The sequence below is a fragment of the Rattus norvegicus genome, chromosome 10 (genome assembly GCF_021556685.1).
Source record: "Rattus norvegicus strain SHRSP/BbbUtx chromosome 10, alternate assembly SHRSP_T2T, whole genome shotgun sequence".
Taxonomy (NCBI): domain Eukaryota; kingdom Metazoa; phylum Chordata; class Mammalia; order Rodentia; family Muridae; genus Rattus; species Rattus norvegicus.
The window spans coordinates 12876531-12897470 of record NC_141543.1 but is presented as its reverse complement, the minus strand read 5'-3'; the positions used below and the strand labels follow the sequence as shown (position 1 = coordinate 12897470).

General features: G+C 48.8%; 2 protein-coding genes across 11 annotated transcripts in view; one reads left to right on the top strand and one right to left on the bottom strand.

Moving 5' to 3' along the window:
* The first annotated feature begins 399 nt into the window (after positions 1 to 399).
* Litafd (LITAF domain containing) lies at positions 400 to 4269 on the top strand. 2 transcript variants are annotated; one of them, NM_001395428.1, is given in 4 exon segments: positions 400 to 1429; positions 3170 to 3274; positions 3590 to 3734; positions 4174 to 4269. In NM_001395428.1, coding segments are annotated over 2 exon segments (201 nt in total). In that variant the 5' UTR covers positions 400 to 1429; positions 3170 to 3274; positions 3590 to 3624; the 3' UTR covers positions 4265 to 4269.
* A 6154-nt stretch (positions 4270 to 10423) lies between these two features.
* Usp7 (ubiquitin specific peptidase 7) overlaps positions 10424 to 20940 on the bottom strand; it is a 128623-nt gene continuing 118106 nt past the window's right edge. For 8 of the 9 annotated variants that reach the window (XM_087572754.1, XM_087572751.1, XM_087572756.1 and 5 more), the window contains 18 exons: positions 20101 to 20245; positions 19683 to 19813; positions 19355 to 19489; positions 18779 to 18880; positions 18493 to 18598; positions 17670 to 17762; positions 17519 to 17586; positions 16784 to 16884; positions 15832 to 15985; positions 15345 to 15412; positions 14639 to 14747; positions 14467 to 14544; positions 13767 to 13867; positions 13190 to 13289; positions 12356 to 12475; positions 12175 to 12246; positions 11966 to 12056; positions 10424 to 11708 (listed from right to left, as the gene is read on the bottom strand). In XM_087572754.1, coding sequence (XP_087428880.1) covers positions 11602 to 11708; positions 11966 to 12056; positions 12175 to 12246; positions 12356 to 12475; positions 13190 to 13289; positions 13767 to 13867; positions 14467 to 14544; positions 14639 to 14747; positions 15345 to 15412; positions 15832 to 15985; positions 16784 to 16884; positions 17519 to 17586; positions 17670 to 17762; positions 18493 to 18598; positions 18779 to 18880; positions 19355 to 19489; positions 19683 to 19813; positions 20101 to 20245 — 1881 coding nt within the window. In that variant the 3' untranslated portion in view covers positions 10424 to 11601. 9 annotated transcript variants of the gene reach the window in all.

Genomic DNA, 20940 nt, shown 5'->3' with positions numbered 1-20940 from the left:
GTGTGTATATATGTGTATTATGTATTTACGTGTGTATGTATGTATGTATATATGTATGTGCGTATGTATGTATGAATGTATGTATTATATATTTATGTGTATATGTATGTATATATGTATGTGTGTATGAATGTATGTATTATATATTTATGTGTATATGTATGTATATATGTATGTGTGTATGTATTAATGTATGTATTATATATTTATGTGTATATGTATGTATATATGTATATGTGTATGTATGTATATATGTATGTGTATGTGTATATATATGTATTATGTATTTATGTGTGTATGTATGTATGTATATATGTATTATGTATGTGTATATGTATGTATGAAGGTATGCATCATTGGCAACACCTAGCTCATTCTTCTCTTTTCCTTCCTTCCTTCCTTCCTTTCTTTCTTTCTTTCTTTCTTTCTTTCTTTCTTTCTTTCTTTCTTTCTTTCTTTCTTCTTTGCAGGACCCAGCCGGTCAGTCAAGAAAGACAGAAAGCAGATGTAAGAGACAGGGATGGGAGGACTGCAGGTCAGTACCACGCCAGCAGCACGTGTACTGTCTCAGTGTCTTCCTAAGGCAAGCAACACAAAGCAGGGCCAACTCCAGGAAGATGAACAATGACCACAAATGCTTACATGGCAAGTTTACGTACACAGTGCCTATGTTTGACTAAGGCCGTTTCCTCCAGGCCAGGCCAGTCTCTCAAGGACATATGTGTAAGTGGAGCAACTCAGCCAGTTACAATGCATGCAAGTCTTAACTAAAAACAAAGGCAGATGTTGGCAGACTCATTCCTGATTAATCACAAGAAAGAAGTCAGCCAGAGTTAACTCCAGATGTGTTCCCCACATTTTCTTCCTTCCTTCCTTTCTTTCTCTTTCTTTCTTTCTTTCTCTTTCCTTTCCTTTTTCTTTTTTTTCTTTCTTTCTTTTTTTTTTTTTGATAAGAACTCAATTATGTACCCCAGAATGGCTTTGAATTTTCCGTCCTCCTGCCTCAGCCTTTGAAGTGCTGTGTGGAGACTTCACACAGGCTGGTGACACCAGGCCTGAGTCCAAACTTACTTACATTCTAATTAAAAGGACACTGGTGGTGGTGAGCTGGTCTCCCTGCCCAGCTCACAAAGCTTCCACCTGCTACTGGGAGCAGGGCAGTAAGTGGTTATGGAAGGGTCCTTCAAGCTGAGTCATGGGCAGGCACCCCTCCAGAGGGAAGTAGACACAAGATCCCCTGCTCTGTGCACCAAAGACATCACAATGGCTGTGGCAGCTGTAAGAGACCTTTCTCCTCAGTGGGGCCTCTTCAAGGGAACTTCTGGAACCAGGGGCCTGTCCACTCAGAACCTGGAACCCGTTGAGTCTGCTCAAGGAGTGATTCTGAAACAAAGGACTCTCATGGCACAAAAAGAGAACCAGAACCATGGTAAGGGAACTCATTCGGGTTGAGCAAGAGCTTGAGGAAACAGGAGGCGGGAGGGACAATGTGCTTATCTTGGGGTGATCCCATCTCCTCCCCTAAGTCTCACTGGCCCCTTCTGCCCAGGTGACCTGGTAGGACAATGGACAGGTTAGACCTCCAACACCCTACTCTCTCTCTGAAAGCATCATGTGGAATCAGCCAAGCAATACTAACAGCTCCCACATCAATACAACCTCTGGGTGGTACAGCACACAGGCCAGGGCAGGGGCCAGGAGGTGAGCTGCCCACATGCTGAGGTGGCCAGGGAAGGTGGATGGCCCCACTCGGAGCTGTTTCTTCTTTGAAATTCCTGCTGACTCCTTGTAAATGGTCAAGAGGGTCCAGGATGTAGTGGCACACAGGAGGGAGAAGCAGGCAGATCTTTGGTCTACATAATTGAGTCCCAGGACTACATAGAAAAACTCTATCTCAAATAAAATAAAATACAGGACCCAGGATTATTCAGCTACACCCTGACCCAGCTTTTGATGGCTTGACTTTAGCTAGTACTGGCCACATTCTGACCTTTGGTTTCTTCTCTGTAAGAAAAAAACCTAAAAACTAGCCCCTTCAGGGTCTAATGGCTGAGACAACTCTTGTCTTCAAGGACAGAAGGGCTTCATGGTCAGGGGCTACCTGTCCTGCTCAGCCCTGCTCTGTAGAGGAAGCTGTAAGGGGAAGCCATGGAAGCTGGCTCTGAGGGAAGCTCTGAGCAGAGAGCCCCGAGAGCCACTATAAGTTCCTTCCTTGCATGGGGTCAGGCCATTGGTGATCAAGCCCGGGTCACCTACAGGTACCTAAAGGTTGTACATAAAAACTCAGTGGGAATCTTCCTGTCCACCCAGACCATGGTGGCTTAAAAAAAAAAAAAAAGTCATGCCTTTAATTCCAGCATTTGGAAGACAGAGGCAGGTGGATCTCTGTGAACTCTGTGAGTTCGAGACCAGCTTGATCTACAGAGCCAGGGCTGCACAGAGAAACTTTGCCCCCCCAACCCCACCCCCCAAAAAACGTGGCGTTTCATTCTGGATGTAGTGACTTATACCAGTAATATCAGCACTCCAGGCACTGAAGCAGGAGGATTGTTGCAAATTCCAGATCAGCCTATATAAGATTTGAAATAAAAAAATAAAGCCGGAGATGCAACTGAGTCAGTTGATAAAGAACTTAGCACGCACCGAGCCCTGGGTTTGATTGTCAGCATTGCATAAACTGGACGTGGAGTCCAGGCAGAAGGGTTGGATGCTCCTGGTGAGCCTGGAGACATACACCTTGTCTCAACTTGCTTCCTGCTACAAAAAGCATCAGAGCCACAGATGAAGCTTAGAGCCCACTCTGAGGTCAGAAACCCACCTGATCTCTAGTCCTTAATCACTGAGTAACCTCCTGCAAGGTATTCGACCTTTCGGGCCTGCAGTATTCGACCAACGTTTCATGGATGAGTCGGTAAACCGTGCTACCTGTTTGGCACAGTGTGGCCAAATGGCCCTGAACTAGGCTGCATCTCGGGCCTCAAGCACTTCCCTTGTGAACAAGGAGGGCATAAGTGGAGACAGAAGGGCCTGAGTTCAAATCCCGGTCCCTTCACTTTGTGTATATAAAACTGTTGACAACTTAGCAACTTAGGTTGAGTGGCAGCCGCGTGGTGGCTCCGTGCTGGCAAATCTGTGACCCAGAGCCTTGCTTCTTGCTTCTCTCTTTCAGACTTTCAGCAGCGTAGGGAGCTACCACCTCCTTATTACCCTCCAAGAGGACCAAGATCTAGAGTATACCCCATGTACACCCATGTCCCACCAACAGTCCAAGCAGGTAAGTAGAGGGACTGCCTCTCCTCCCTGTGTCTCAGGCTCAGGCTCAGGCTCCCAGAAGACCATTCACCAAGCAGACAGCATCCTCTTCAGTGAGCCTCCTCCCATAGGCCAAGAACCCTGAAGGCCTGGGCCTGACACTGCTCACACAAGTTGGTGCCAGGCCAAGCGTTTCTGAGACATCCCTTCTATACTGTGAACTTGCTGGGGATTTTTAATGTTTGTTTCTTGAGACAGGGTTTCTCTGTGTAGCCCTGACTGTCCTGGAACTCACTCATCACTGACCCATCTTCCCCCCAACTCCACCCCCCCCCAGGCCTGTTCACTAGCAGGCCTCGTGTGGCAACCTCCATGCCGGTGCAGATCATATGTCCCTACTGTGGGAACTTTATCACGACAGTGGCAAACCCTATCCCGGGCCTCCTCACCTGGCTGCTGTGTAGTGGCCTCTTTGTGTTTGGGTAAGTAGTGGGGACCTACTAGAGATGGGGTGGGACTGAGCTGGAGACAGAGAGGACTAGGGACAAAGGGAGGTCCCAGACTGCATTTGGTTTCTTCTCTCAGGGAAGACTGCCATCTGGCTGGGTGGCTGAGGCAGTGGATGGGGCTGGGGACAGACAGTCCTCACCTGCTGGGCAGGTGACTCCACACAGGCTGCTGTCACTATTGCTGCCAAGAAAGAGAGGGCTCAGTATAACCCTCAGCCTAGCTCTGAAGAACCATCCCCAAAGAACTGAGACCCACCCAGAAGTGTGAGGAGGGTACAGACCAGCATGGGGATCCCACTCAGGTGTGAGGAGGGTGCAGGTCGGCACGGGGGCCTCCACTCAGGTGGACACATACTGCTTCTGAGGATACAGGTGCTTCCTGGGCTGCTGCCTCCTCCCCTTCTGCATGCAGAGCCTCATGGATGTGGTCCACTCCTGCCCCATGTGCCGCCAGGAGCTCTTCTACTACCGTCGCCTGGGATTTGATCTATAAACTGCAATAAAGCCACCTCAGTACATGTGTGTGCGTGTGTGTGTGCGCGTGTGTGTGTGTGACTGAATGTAGGTATATGTGTATAACTGTATGTATGCATGTATGTATGACTGTATGTATGCATGCATGTATATGACTGTACGTATGCATGTATATGTGTATATGACTGTATGTATACATGCATGTGTATGACTGTATGTATGTACGTATATGTGTATAACTATATATGCATGTACGTGTGTATGACTGTATGTATGCATGTATGTGTATGTGTGTATGTATGTATGTATGTTTGTATGTGTGCATGTGTGCCCCCCTGCATATCCACCCATCAAGGGTGGTGGTGAGTGAGTGAAAACACCCTCTACCTCCTCTGTTCTGTCCATGGGTGATAGATGGCACCTATATAAGTCTGGGTCACACAATGTGCTGGTTGGTACCTTCCTAAGGGAGGGGTGAGCGCAAGCCTCCTCTATTGGACCATGGATGCCACAGCCCCACCAGCTGCTCTTTCCTAGCCTTCCCATCACTTCCAGCTTCTGCCCCTTTGAGGGAACCTGTTAGCCACACCTCACCTGTATAATCCCCCCCAACTCACATCCAGGTTCACATCTGCTCCCCCAGGGGCCAGTACCCCCATTGCTAAGTGCAGTGCCAAGAGAGCATGGTCCTTTTTTCACCATGGGTCTCTGTGGTCTGGGATCCTCAATGCCCCGTGGGCGCAGATGTCCTCTGGCCACCTCCTAGCAGCCTTCTTTGTCCTCAGTCTTCTCAAGTTCCCTTCGCCTATCTCTCCAGGCTTCCATCCTCTCCCCCGCCCACCAGCAGCCCCATGGCCGTTTCCCCTGGGTGCTCGGGCTGCCAGCAAAGCCACTATGTTGGGATGGGAAGATGGCCCTGTGATTAAGGGGAGCTCCTCACAAAAATGAGGACTAGAGTTTGGACCCCCAGAACTCACACAAATGCTGGCTGGGCAGGATGGCACATCTGTAATTCCAGTCTCATAAGTCGCAGGAGGCTCCCCAGAGCAAACTGGCTACTGAGACTCGCCCTCTCAGCAAGCTCTGGGTTTGAGAGACCCTGCCTTGCTGGGTAAGTTAGGTTTGAAAACGATCCTCTGCATCAACCATGGGCCTCCACATGCATGTGCATATATGTACGTGAGCACAGGTGCACCCACATATGTGCAAACACACAGACAAATAAATGGGGGCACCTCACTTAGGTCTTAGACCCTCTCCTGCAGGAGTGGGTGTATGGGCAGGGTCTGGCCACCGCCTCTGTCCCGTCCTTTCTATTCGCCCACAGTCTCTTCCTGTCACACATTCTACAGCTCCTTCCATCCTCACCAGCCTCACCTGTGGCTGACAGACAGGGTGATGCAGTTAACATGGACGAGAATTCAACACTTATTTGGGAACCTGACATGGAGATTGCTGGCCTTGCTTACATAGTAAATGCCTGTCTCTTTAAAAAGAAAAAAAAACCTGTTGCTGCTGTTGTCAACTTGACAAGATCCAGACTTGTCTAGGCAACCAGCCCTGTCTGGGGGAGGGGCTATGATTATATTTATGGAGGCAGGAGGACCCTCTTCGTGGCGGGCACCATTCCCTGGCTGAGACCCTGGACTTTAAGTGTTGAGAGCTGGGCTGGACACATATCCATCTGTCTCTGCTTCCTGACTGTGGGTATCATGTGAATCTCTGAAGCTGCTGCCGCCTTCACTTCCCCACTGGGTCTTGGGAGCGAAGACGGCCCTTTCTCCCCACTAGTCTTCCGGTCAGAGTATTTTTTCATGGCAATAGGAAAACAAACTCTAACAGTCACTACACCTCACAGATCAGACTCAGGAGGAGTTGAGCAGAGGCCATCTGTGAGGTGCTTTCTGCCTCCCTCCAGACCCCACTCAGGCAGCACCCTCCCTCTGCACCCCAGGACAGCCAGCCCTGCCAGCAGGCCCACCAGCATGGCTTCTATTTTCCACTGTCTTTTTCCAGGCACTCATGAGCCTGGGAATCATGCTTCAGTCTGACACCCCTATGATCCAACAGAAATTTAGGCAGAGGCTACAAGAGAAGCGGGGAAGGGATGAGCCCTGCTGAGTCCTTTTCTGGGGTGGGCTCCCCAACTTGACTAAGTCCTTACAGCTCCTTCCCAGGGTTACAATGTACAGAAGCCAACAGGGAGGAAGCTATTGTTAAAAGACCTCAGGTTGGCTTGTGAATGGGTAGAATGAGGACCATGAGGGGCAAGATCAGGTAGGAGGTGTAGGGGAATTGTTTCAGAATGGTTGGGCTTTTGTGTTTGTTTGCAATGCTGAGAATTGAAGCCGCACTCTGCCATTGAGTTACACTCCAAGCCCTCCTTTCCATTTCGAGGCAGTTGCCTAGGCGGGCCTTGAGCTTACTCTGCATCTCAGGCAGGCCTCTATCCTGACCTAGCCTCTTGACTGCTGGTTTGACAAGTATGTACTACCTACCAGACTGGCGCTTCATTTAATTTTGGAAAACAGAATATATTGGCACAGCTACTATCATTTGAATAGAGAGGGGGAAGAGACAGGCAAAAACATTTGAAAGGGGGACATGGGAAATTACAGGCCTATGAGGATTTCTGAACCAGGCTGGGGTTCCCTGTAATACCCACACTCACCACAGGAGGGCACTGTTGCCCCAGCTGACAAAGGTAGACTTCCAGTCCCAGGTGGTCTGGTGACTGAACGGATGGGCCGCCAGAAACTCAGGTCTGCCTCCTGTTTGCTTGATGTGAAAGGCGTAAACGTGTGAGGAAGTTGCCAGTGTGTGGGCTGGAGGTTTGGCGGGATGATAGGGTCTGCAAGCCTTGCCGGTTTAGAGTCCTGGAAGCCTGAAAGTCAGGCGAGGCACACTGCTGCAAGGCAGGCAGCTCTCCAGACCTGAGCACCCATCCCCCACCCCGACCCCCGGCTGGTCTACCACTGCGATGGAGTGAATGCTGGGAAACTGGACTTCAGAACTGGAATGGGCCACAGCTGCAAGCTTTAACCGCGTAGAAACAGGTCTGACACCAGATCACACTATCACACCCAAGCCAAGTCAGCATGGGCCTCAGATAGAAAGCAAGCCTTGTCTTGAGACTTGGATGGACTTTATCTTCAACTGCAACCTTCCCTGTTCACATCCCTTCCTGGCCTCAAGCAACCTGTTGGCTTTGACTTGGATTCCTAGACGGTCCAGACAAGAGGGTCTTCGTTGTCAACTCCACTGCAAAGTTCCACTCAGGGTATGACCTCTACTCACCAACCCCAGGCTTGCCCATCTCCTACAGAGTGGAAGAAACTTCACTGAACACCACAGTGCAGGGTCCGTTTGAAGGGTCTGCTGTACAGTTGCCAAGTCAGCGGCCAGGGCTTAAAAAGATGGTGCTGATGGTGACCAGGCTTCATCTCTAGCCACCCCACCCTCTGGGTCAAAGCCAACAGATTCCCTCATCCTTATCACAGGAGCAGACAGGTGGGTGTGGAGTATCATGGCTGTGGTATCAGCAGCCACCACGGCAGGCCTCTGTGCCCACTCCCAGCTTACTGCCGCCAGCCCTGCCCACCCAGGAAATCGGCCTTCCAGCTAGTCTGGGGACAGTGAGCCGACACCAGGGACAGGGAGAGAAGTCTGGCAACTTCTGGTGAGTCCTTAGCTCGTATCCATGCCACTTAACAGGAAAGCTGACACTGTCCCTCAATAGTAATGACCCTAAAGGCACATCAGCCCCTCCCCTTCGTCTCAATCTCTTCCCTACTTCAAGCTCAATTCTAACTGAGCTTAGAAGTCTAAGGGCCCCGGCTATCAGGAATGGGCAAGTGAGCTCACCTCAGGGTCTGTACTGTGTGGGGCCTTTTGGAGTCTGCACTCCAAATGTGCATCCCTAGGTCAATGGTACAAGCAGGAACCCTGCCATCTACCCCTGCCATTCGGCCAGAACAGGTGCATAACCTAACATGGGGCAATGACCCTGGCAGGGACAGAGACCATCATACCCACAACTTTGCCCTCAGAATGTTCTCAAAGCACGGAGGTCCAAGCTTGCAGGTCTTCTCAGATTGCAGTTCACAACTACCCATGTCCACCAAAAGCAAAACTAAGACACACAGGGAAGCTTGGTCCTTTTGGGGCTTTTTGTCTACCTAGAAAATGAACTCCTCTGGGGCTTCCTTCAAGATTAACAGGTTGTAAGAATGGCAGCTCAGGCAGCCCCTAGGGGCAAACTGTCAGTAGGGACACTGGACTATTGTGTGACACCTCTTCCTGCCCATAAAAGCCCATGTGGAACAGATCACAGTGACTGTCCTGTCCCTTAGGGACTGAGCCCTATTCCTGGTGCTCAGCACCCACAGGTAGGCAGAGCCTGCAGTGCAGTGGACACAAAGCAGTCTGCCACAGCAGCAGGTCCACCAGCACAGGGTTACAAAGAGGGCAGCATGCTGAGGGCACCACACTAGAAGACAGCCTTACTTCCTACAAAAGCACCCGACCTTTGTCCCTGATCAGCTTCCACATTTCATCCCAGGCAGGGCCACACCTTTCCTCATGTGACTCAAACAGACTTGGTTTTACTTTGAAGCAGGCAGGGTTCATTATGTAGCCCAGACTAGTCTCACCCCTGGGATCGCCACCCTGCCAGGAATGAACAGGCTCATCTTGATCAATGTAACTGCACATTTACCCTAACAGCTGGAGTGTACTGCAATCTTCCTCCTTGCCAGACATGCTGGTCACAGGGACAGCTGACTCAATGCTTACTATCAAAGGGGGGAGGGGGAAGCCTCCAAGAGCCATAGGGAGACCTGGGACACTGCCTGGCTTCAAACCAGCGCGCTCTAGAGCTCTGCCATTGAAGACAACCATAGTGGCCGGTGTCAGATGGTTACCGTGTCTGCTTTTGCAGTCTGGGTCTCAGGCTGTTCCAAACCCTGCGTAGCCAGGGATGGCTTTGAACTCATCTCCCTGCTTCCACTGGGATGGTCTGCACCACCATTCCAGCTTCACCTCCATCCAGAGCAGAAAACCAGAGCCACCAAGGCTGCAAGCCCTCACTGAGGTCACACTCTGGCTGAAGCACTCAGCACTCTCCTACATCATCACCCACATGCCACAGGGCAGGAGGACCCAGTGGTGTCTTCAGGGGATTCATGAGTAAGGTTGAAAGACAACCCTTAAATTTTAGTACTTAGAATTCAGAAGTAGAAATCTGCTTCTACCTTCCCCCAAATCAGGTAAATGATCTCAAGACTTGGTGTTTTGGGAGCTGGGAAGGAATGGAAAAATGAATGCGGCACACAAGAAACACTACAAGAAGTTCTTTGAAAAATAGTCATTTAATATTTAAGGGAGAATAGAAATCGTGGGTATCTAAGTTTGAGCGACCCCAACAAACCCTGAAACAGGAACACCTTGGGGTTCAAAGGCCAAAGTTGCGTGAGCAGTCCTCACTGTCCCGCCTGTGATCTACCTGGAACTTCTCATTTGCAGCCAAAGGGCCCAGCAGGATCGAGGCCCATGTGGCTACTTTTCCCACTGACGTGTATACAACAAGTTATCAGAAGGCACACAATTCATAGTGCAACAGAGAAAGGAAGTCAGGTTACAGACTGGCTCAGAATCAGGCCAGAGACCCTGCACTTCCTCAGTCTGAATACACAGGTGCATGAATCCCACACCTGAGGACTCCTGCACTTAGATACTGGGAAGGAAGCCCAGGCCCTTCACACACTAAGCAAGTTCTCTGCCATCTGCTCGCTACTTCTGAACTCTTGTCAGGGTCTGTGTAGCACAGGTTGATTTGCTGTTCCTCCCTCATAGCTTCCTAACTACTAGGATTACAGGCCTGTGTCACCAACACCTTACAAACCCTTACTCCTCAAGCTCCAATGGGAAGCCAGGGGTAGTGTTCACACCTTTAAATCCAGCACTTGGGAAGCAGAGGCAGGTGGATGTTTGTGAGTTCAAGACCAGACTGGTCTGTACAGCAAGTTTTAGGCCTGTAGGGCAAAACCATGTGTCAAAAATAAAAACTGCCACCCAAAGGAAAAAGCTATGTGAGAAAAACACATGGCGGCTGAAACCCTGCCAAAGCTCCCAGGCCTCTTCCAGGGAGAGCACAGTCATCCTCGGCTTCCACAGCACTCACTGGGTTATAATTTTTATAGAAAATTTTATTCAACATACAACATTTTCCAGCAAAAAGGCAATATACAGGAGGATTGGTGTACACTGCTGCTACAGAAACAAACAGAAGCACTGGGGGTGGGGTGGGGGGGGAGAAGAGTGGCTTGCTCGTTCTACTCGCACTCCAAACTAGACACGCAGCTGGCATAGCTCCAACAGAAAGGGAAACAAGGAGAGGGCCCGTAAAGCTACGCAGAGTCCAAGTCGGCCAAGTTCACTTGCACTCACCCAACAGAAAACAACCTCCTCCCAGGGCAAATTGTACAGGTTTCATTCATTAAATATACAATTTCATTTTCCATTTTCCTTTTTTATTTTATCTTTTTTACAAAGTCAACAGCTTACTAACCACTAGCGAGCATGCGCTCTTGCTGAAAGGCTCTCCTCCTCGGTCGCTTGCACACTCTGTCCTCACAAGCCTAGAGTGACTTTTCACCTGCTCAGATCATTATGTTTGCCAATGGGCAACAGAGTAAACCTTAATTGTATCTGACAATGTTCTCAGTGTATAAAAAGACCTCTAACTGTCAGGACCGACCGTGTTCAGTGCATCCACTTTGTGAATGGGCTGCCCAACAGAACTAGCTGAAGAAGAGACAGTTATTAAAGACTCCAGGCAGCTGAGGAGAGGAACCCCAGGAGGGCCTGCAACGCACATGGTGAAGGAGAGTGCTACTGATTAGGGCTGTTTCTCTGGTTTGCCTTTACAGGCACACAGGTCACAAAGTCTAACTGAAGAAGAAATCGGACGAGCCTATATTCATCAGCTGACTAGCTGCAGGGCTGGTGGCAGGACCCGGGCAGGTGGCCAAGCTGCCTGTGCCAACCAGATAACCTCCTGCCGGGGACTCACATCCTAGGAACCTCTCCTCCTCCCATGATGCTGATGGTTGCCTTGCATTGTGGTTACCATAAAATAACTCTCATTGGCATCCAAGCTTTATAAAAACACCTTCATTTTGCTCAAAAAGGGCAGTCAATAGATACAGAGAAGCCAAACTGAACAGCCTCAACAAAATAAAATAACATCGGCAGCAAACCCTCTTGCTGGAGACTTCGGGTAGAGTGCACGTGCACCAGAGTTCTACGGCTGTTAAAAAGGGCACACACCCACGCACTGTCCCTCGCCTTGGACACGGGAAGGAAGTCAGTTGTGGATTTTAATTGCCTTTTCTAGGTAAGTGTAGCGACTCCTCTTTGGGGCTTTGTTGAAGTGGTCAAGCCCTAGCCAAGGCCGAGGATGAGACATGTTACCTGGCAGGGACAAAGAACAAACCATTAAGACCCCAGGGTTCTAGTAGCCACCAGATCCACAAGTCCCCACAGAGGTGGCTGCTCACTCAGTCAAGCCATGAACCGTTTGTTAAAGCCAAGCCAAGAGTCTCTCCATTGCCTTAGCCCCAACAGAGCACCATTGGAGATAGACCTGATCCCATGGCTGCTGCCTCCCAATGGCTGGACAGTTTCAAGACCTACAGACCAGAGGACAGCCACTCCTGAGAGCCTCTTACCAGGTTGTGGCTCAAAGTCCTTCAAATTCACTTCATACTCATCTTCATTGATGTACTGGTGCCGGCCCATCATGACAATTGCAAATTTAAACTGGAAAACACAAGCAAAACTCCCCCATTATCTTCTGCTGCCCAGCAGAGGGGCTCAGCGCCTCACTCTTAATTTAAGTGCCAGCCACTGAGGCGGGGCCAGGCTCAAGAGCACACACCTTTTCAAACTCCTTTTCCTGGATATCCAGCAGGCTCTGAATCCGCTTCATCACTTCTCTGAAATGCTCACCCTGGGAAGACAAAGGACGGTTAGGGATGCTCAATGCCAAAGCCACAGCTGTCTCCCCAAGACACTCGAGGGGGCAGGGATCTGACAGGAGATGCCCTTTCAACTCTTACCTGGTGTATCCTCAGCAAAAACGGAATTCCGAATGTCCCAAACACCTCTTTGTGGAAATGCGCCACCGTGATTAGCATCTCGTTTTCCTTATCGATGTCTACCTGGTCCAAAGGTATTTCCTGGAGACACATTTAAACACGAAGACTTTAAATTCTAACCTGACACTCAACGGGGTACATTCCCATTTAGATATGGATGCCCCCCCCCCCCCCCCCCGCCCAAAGGCTCATGTGTCCACCACATTGGCACTACCAGGTGGGGACGGAAACTGCCTGGGGTGGGTGGATAGAAGAGAAGGAAGGTCACTGTGCCGTGGCCTGGAAGGCACAGTGGGAGCTGGTGTCCTTTTATAGCAGAAAGTGATTCCCACACACAACCCACAGTGGACCACAACATGTTTTTCTCCAGCTCCAGGAGATCTGACACCCTGTTGTGGACTCTGCATGCAGCACACAGATACAAAGGCAGGCATAAATGTTCCACCACACCTGAACCCAAGGAACTTAAAATCCACATGACTTCCCTCACAAGGGGTCAGGAGCAACAGGCTAAAAGGCGGCAGCAGTGGTTTGGGGTGGACAGGCTCTGGGTGCCAACGGCCGCACGAGGCCACTGTACACCATGCACACACCAGGCAGCGGCTCATTACTCTATGCTATGTGCATTTTTTCATATTGCAGCATTTTTAAAGCCTCAAAGGAAATTAACCTCTGAGAACTCTGAGAATTGACCTAACAACTCAAGCTACTCTGTATGGAGCAGACGGACGCCAACCCCAGCACAAGACAGACCCTGCACCGCAGGCCTACCAGCTGAGACAAGGTGACAGTTACCTCTATTCTAAAAGTCCGACTCGTTGCAGGAGATAAGCACTCTAATAGTTCATCTTCTTGGTGCACACCAATAATTTTGTAGCTCACAATTTCTAGCAGCCTAGGAAAAGAAGAATGGGGATGAAGAGTTTATCTCAAGTAAGGGCACAGGAGGTGGGCGCGACAGTGCTCAGAGAGAAGCTCCGGGTAGGCACCACCACATGCCTGACTGCAATATTTATCACATCCCAGTGACGGTAACCCGAGCCCTTCCTGCTGCTATTAAAATTCAAAATTCCTAAGAAAGCATTTGGAGAGCCATCCAGTCCCAAGGCCACTGGTCTTGGAGACTTCCATAAGGCAAAACCATAGGAACACACAAGACACAGAAAAGCAGAGTCACTTCACAATCTGCATGGAGCTACATTGGGAGTCTCCTCAACCACCCAAGCTGTATTGGACTCCGGCCACTCTGCTACAGGCCTCACACCCACTCCACACTGCAGTCAACAGATGAGGAGAAGGTGGGAGATGGGCAAGACACCAGAAGCAGAAGGACAGGGCTGCTTCTCCCTCCTGTAGTTCAGGAGATACTTGCCTAAGTCTCCCTGATGCTTTGTCACCAAGCTCCACGGCTTTTTTACATTCTTCTAACAGGTCCCGGACACAGCCATGCTTGTCTGGGTATAGTGTTATTTCCTATGTGATGACAGGATGACACAAGGTTTTAAAGAAAACAGACTCCTGCTACAACAAACCCAGTAACTTCACCTAGTTCTAGGTGGGAGAGGCAGATTCAATATCACTCAAAGTTGCACACAGTGAATTTAGTCACTATAGGAGGACAGTCTCCACTAAACCAGGATTTCAGATGCTTCTTTGAGATAATTCTTGAATCCCTGAGAGCGCTCCTGTGCAGTGTCCTCGAGCATCAGAGGACTGGTCAAGAGGGATGAAGAGACTTAACTCTGCTGACCAGTGAGTGGGATCTTCTCTTGACAGGAGTGGCACAGTGCGTGGCACAGCTCGGCTGTGCGCACATTCCTGGCAGGATGCTTTCCAGTTAGGTTAGGCCAAGGCTGCAGTAGCAGCGTGAGGAGAACACAGCACTTACTGGGCCGAGGAACCACCGAGACACTTCAAGCTCCTGTTTGGGCTCAGCAATGTTCACTTCTGGCTTTCCAAGGTCACTACCATATGCCCACACTAAGAATACTCTCTTGTTTTACTTCTAGAGGTCTGACAGGTTAACAGTGACACTAGATTAAAAAAAAAAAAAAAAAAAAAAAAAAGCTTACCTCTTCCCTAAATTGGCTGTTTAACCATATACACTTAAAACTTCTCCTGTTCTCAAAGTCCGTGATTTTCATCTTAAGCTATCAAGAGAAAGAGGCACTTGTTTAAACACACTCCTAAGAAAAGCCATTCGTACCCTCCCCCCATCACCCAGTTAGGGTGACTTGGACTCACCTGCTGATAGTAAAGTTTCTTAGGTTGTCTTGGCTTGAAGAATTGTAGAAGATCTCTTAAAGTACCTTCGTAATTATGCCTAAGGGGATTACCGGGGCCGTCCCTATAACTGCAATAGAACAGCACACAAATAAACTTGTTTATTGGTCTACAATACACACCAACAAAAGCAGAGTTGGGCATGCACTGACTGTCTGAAAGTTGTGAGCCTACCTAGCCCGGTCCCCAGACCGCAGTCTCTCACCACAAGATTTAAAAAACACGGGGCCGGGGATTTAGCTCAGTGGTAGAGCGCTTACCTAGGAAGCGCAAGGCCCTGGGTTCGGTCCCTAGCTCCGAAAAAAGAACCAAAAAAAAAAAAAACAAACAAACAAACAAACAAACAAAAAACACTCTGTGGGGGTTGGGGATTTTGGGTTCGGTCCCCAGCTCCGAAAAAAAGAAAAAAGAAAAACAAAAAAAACCACACTCTGTGAAGGGACAGAGAGTCTCTGTAGCTGCATCCAATGAAACATGAAGGGCCAGCCAAAACCTAGTCCAGCATGAGAGGGGTAGACAAATACTGCACCTCCTCTGGGTCATGTGGTTAAGACCAAAGTGATGAAATACACCTGTGTTTCAGGTGACCTAGTTATCTAGTAAATCTTTTCACACAACGCCTGGAGGAACGCAGAACACAGGAAAGAGCATCCAGAGGCTCACTTACCCTTGAGACTTGAAAAACTGAAGCAACATGGGGTCTGTGTTGAGCCTCTGTGCAACTGTCTTTGCAACCTAGGGAGTAGAAAAAGACCAGACAAAGGGAGGTTAGCACTCTAGGGAAAGGTTGGGCATTTGCTCTTAAGTCTTGGGGTTCATTGTTTAGTTTCTTTTAAAAAAATAAAAAATAAAAAAAAGCGTGATATTCACATGCAGTATGAACTGAAATTCCCTAGAAATTTACTATTACTCAGAACAAAACGACATCCTTAAATACGTCACCATGGAAGCACTCTATCTGATAAGGGTTTTCAGTTGAACTATATGTATGCATACAGCACAAGATAATGTGACAGGCTGCGGCGTCGGTAACTGCTATTACATCTGCACATTACACTTCTGTGATAATATAAGGAAGCTGAAACTCAAAACCTGTCTCAAGGCAGTCTTCCTTCCTATGGAAGGGTGAAGCCTCAAAGAGCACTGTTCAATACCTGAAAATAATTCATCCTATTTGATAAGGTGACCACAAACCCAGGGTCATTAGGGATCGTTTTGTCACAGAAGATGACGTCGACGCGATGGTAGAGGTCTCTGAAGTACTCCTTAGCAGTGGGTAGCTCACTGTTATCGTTTTCCGGGTCATCCCTAGGAAGAACACATCCACGTCAACAGTGAAACTAAACAGTAGGATGCAAGACAAACTGCACACTGCGTGTGCTCACTGGAAGCTACACGGAATCTACCTTAGCCACCTTTGTAACAAGAAAGGCCAGTATAGGCCTGGAGAGGTGGCCCAGGTTAAGAGCATTTCCAGAGGACCTGGGCTCCATCGCTAACAGCCATGTGGTGGCTAATAACAATCTTTAATTCCAGTCCCAAGGGATCTACCTTGACGCCCACTACTGGCTTCCACCAGCAGCAGACACACGCAGATACAGACAGACAAAACATTCATACACATGAAAACAAGAAGGCACATACTCATTGAGGCTCTACCATAGGCAGCCAAGTGAGCTGCCAAAGGAGGAATCTTCCAAAGAAGGCTAACCTTGAGTACTCTCAGAGAAGGAAATGGACTTGTTTGTACTTTATAAAGATGCCTCCGTTTGGTCCAACATTCGTAGGACATCGGAGAACTTGCTTGGGAGACAGGCTCTCGCACTGCCTTAGCAGACTTGCACTGTAGCTCCTGGGTCCTCCTCCAGCCTCTCTACTTCCCAAGTTCTAGGATTACAGGTGCTCGCCACCTCATTACTAAGAGGACCTTAAATAAGGTCAACGCTCGCCGTCTCTAATACCAACTGTTTGGGTATGGCCCAGAATACCAACTGTCCGTGACGAGGACACTCCACTGCAGTGCCGAGCACAGTAAAAATGCTTGCTAGACCTGGGCCTGACCAAAGATCATTTGCTATGCACACAGATGAAAATGACAACACATACTTCTGAAACACGATGATGTCACCATCCATCAGCTCATCGAGGGCTTTATCAAGAGACACATCATAGTCCTGAATTCTCTCTGTTAAATTCGGCTTAACTTCCTGCAGGAAGAGATAGCAGTGGTTACATTTAAGAACTTTATGACCAGATTTTGTTGTTATTGTTTTTATGCCTTGTCTACACCCACGTCTTTTTCATCTTCATGTTGTGCATTTTAGGGTCTCCTTGGGTTTTAGGTTGGCCCTGGACTCCAGCAAGAGCCTTCCAAACTCAGACCACCACTGGCTTACACACATTTTTACTAAGTAAGTCAAAAACTAATCTCTTAAGTATCTAATGATCCCCAATCCTAAACAGGTAAGAATCAGATATTGAAAATGTGTAGCAGGGTGTGGCCCCAATCTACCTAGGTTACCTGAGGTCCTTTCTCAATGAAACAAAACACACTGTAACTGTCAACTAGAGTGTAGGGGGCCTGGTGGTGGTGCATGCCTTTAAATCCCAGCACTTGAGAGGAAGAAGCAGGCAGATCTCCCAATTTGAGGCAGCCTGGTCTACAGATCGACAGCCAGGGCCACACCCAGGGAAACCTTGTTTCAACACCCCCCTACCCACCAAGAGAGACGACCCAAATCAAGTACACAGTAAGAACTAATGATTTTCAAGACTAAGAGCACATCCTCCCTCCCCAAGCAGAGATGATGTAGTGACTACAGAGAAGTAAAACGAGCAAACCTCATAGAGGATAAGGCTAGTATCCTGGATAAATCCTGCTCTGTCACACATAACCGGGAGCAAGTCACCTAGAGTGGAAGAAACCCATGAAATACACAACCGCCATGCACTAAGCAAAGTGTAATGCGAAGGGAGTGCAGCCAGGACTTACGTATTTTACAGGATATGGGTGTGTAGATGTGTCCACAGTAATTCAAGCTCCGTGTTTTAGGATCATACATCTTCAAAAATAACATTACATCATCTACAAGTGATGAACAGGCTGTTAGTGTCCTAACCTTTAGTACAATGTTTGAAAATGCTAACAAGCAAGCTTAGGTTATGAAACAACCCCTCACAGCGAGAAGTCCCCAGAAAGTAAGAGTGACACGAGGATCCTTCAGGAGGCTGATCCTGTGATGGCAGAGGTGGGTGTCACACACAAGCCACAGCTCATGACCCAGTGTTCGAGGAGGTAAACAGGACGGACTCAGTGTAGCAACTGAGACTTGGCACTGACTACTGGACCATTAATTCCCAGGTGACTTTATCACAGTTGGGCATCCTCCACAAAAGTGACCCCTCGGCTGCTCTTACAGAGCAAAAGCAAGCTGGTTTGTGGGGCAGCCACTTGCTTAGTGGCATAGCCATGATTGCTTCAGCATGCCTTCACACAGGCCATGTGGCTTAAGGTGAAGCATCTGCAAAGTGACCAGGTAGATGCCTGCAGGCCCTGCCTCGCCATCTGACCAGAGTGGTGGCCAGGAGCCGGGAGCACGGCACCCTCCTGCCTGCTCCCTCTTATAGGAGGCTCAGCCAGAGTAGATGTCCCGTGGCTTCCTCTCGAGCCCTCAACACCGGAAGGGACTGAAGGAGTAGTGTGACCCCAGGAGCTCCTTCTCCAAGGGAAGAAAGGTTCAGCCCTCTGCTGAGATCAAGGAGGACTCCAAACCTATTGACTGCTCTAAAAGCACAGGCGGCTCGTGGGCACTTACGATCTTTATCAAACTTGGGCAGTGTTGCTCCACTAGCAGCCAGCTCAGGGTCAACTGTTTCCAGGAATATTGTCCAAGGGTTTTCATTATCACTCAGTTCAATCATCTATTTCCAAAAGAGATGCTGATTTTAGAAGGTTGCAATGGCTTAGGTGATGGGGTGACTGACAACTACACTTGAGTAGTGCAGAGTATGTCCAGCTCTACTGAATGCAACCCAAAGGGGCACAAGGCCGCTAAGTGCAGGACAGGAGCCTCCCGCAGAGGATCTAGCAACAATATTTACTGTTTTGCTGCCGTCGGCTTCATTATCTAACATTGCAGGCCGCTTTGTCCCGTTACTCCTTGCTTGCATAGGCCATAATCGAATCTGATCTTGTGGAAACCCCTGAAAACAATTCAAAACGTATTAAAACAACAAGCATCTTACTTTTTTTTTCCTTCTTTTTTTTCGGAGCTGGGGACCGAACCCAGGGCCTTGCGCTTCTAGCAAGCGCTCTACCACTGAGCTAAATCCCCAACCCCAGCATCTTACTTCTTAATCAACTGAATGCTTCTGTGAGTAAAAGGGAATGGGATAGGATCAAACTTTACACATTGTCCATGGCTTGGACAGTTTGTGCCTTCTAGAAAGTCAGGACTACTGTGACAACTCCAGGGCTAAGCTCAAAAGGCTATTTCACCAGCAACTGGTAGTGGCAGTACAGGAACAAACAGTCCCCATAAGCTCCTTCTGAGATTAAAGATTCTGACAGCCAGGTCAGGAGCTTAGCTCGACATCGTTTTGGGCACAGTGCATCAACCAGGTAGTGAGTGTCTCATGGTATCGACAGCCGGGGGTGAGCAGAGCAGCTATACCCACCATGGTCTGCGAGAGGCTCTGAACAAACTCGGCCAGGGAGGAGTTCTTCAGAACCTTGAACACGGTGTACCTCACTTTCTCCTCGTCGTACATGTCATTTCCTTGGTGGCCACAAAACTGGTCCTCTGCAACTATCTGAAGGCACACAGAGCTGAGCTTACAACCAGGGAGACCCCGAGCACACTCAGAAGGCTTCAACCACTTGCCTCTCCACCTCGTGTGCCCCTGGGGCTGCACCGATGCCCACACTGTTCAAAGAGCTACTGAGCTTGGACAGCACAGGCCCACGGCACTGCACACACAGCAGCCTCCCTAGCCAGAGGCTGACCTGCACTTGCATGTAGAGATGGGCTTCCTGCCGCTCCTTCCGCTTCTGAGCCTCGATCCTTTTCTCTTCTTGCAAACGTTCCACCAACTGCTGAGGAATATCATGGTCGGTGACAGCTTGCAACACCTCACCTGCAGGACAAATGCATCCTTTCACCTGGTGCTTACTCTGCGTCCCCCTCTTTAAAGGGCCTCCTGTCACTTCTTCACTAACAACCTAGGGTTGTGGAAGGACTTGGGACCGTGTTTAGCCCACAAGCCCAATGCAGCTTGCTTTGTAGATGGTGGGGATAGACAGAAGTGGGAGTGGGGACTTTGGGGAGCAACAAAGCATCTACATTGTGCTTACGGTACTGTATTATAGACAGAAAGCCAAGGCAGTGAGTCTTTGCAGAACTATACCAAGCAAAACTACTCACTCAGCTTTGATTCCCTGATGTACACTAACATATAGGCATTTGTGCAGTGTCGAACAGATAGATCGTCATCATGACCCCCATAATTGTGCTCGATTGCTTCTTCTTTAGTACACCTGGATACCACGTCATCATCAAATTTACACCACTGCAAGGAAAGCAGGTAGATGTGAGTAGAGAACAACACTAAAGGCACTGCTGAGCAAACACACCCTTCTACAACACCATGAGCACTTCTGTCTTCTGCTCAAAATTTGAGGGAGGAACCATGTGCCCATTGCTACCTACTCAAAATGGCCTGTTTCAACTTTGGACCAATCATTTGCACAGCAGCAATCGTGTGGGGAGTTACAGGCACAGAGTACAATGAATTCATTAAGTAAAAACTTCATGCTGTACTTAATATAATTCAATAGAAGATTTTAATAAAACAGCAAAACAATGCCATGGCAAGCTGACTTAAAATTATATAACAATGATTGTCTCATTTGTCTTGGACAAAGTCATTTTGAATGCCCCAGCCAATAAAGTATCTATTCTGAAAACCTTTGGGCCTTCTTTCCCACTGTCATGAAGACCATGGCAAGATGCCACGTCAGGGACTGTGGAGGGTGATGGCAGACATGTGTACAGTCCTGATGGAGTGAGGCCTCCCTGCCCAGCCAAGGAAAACTGCTATGTCAGCACTCATCAGCTGCACGCGATTGTTTCACACTGTCAAAAATTAGTCAAGAAAACAGCACTCCAGTCAAAAAACAAACACACACGACTCCTTTCTCCTCCAAAATACAAGGGCTGGGAAGGAAGTGAGTTCATGAAGCATGAAGCACAACTATAGGCACC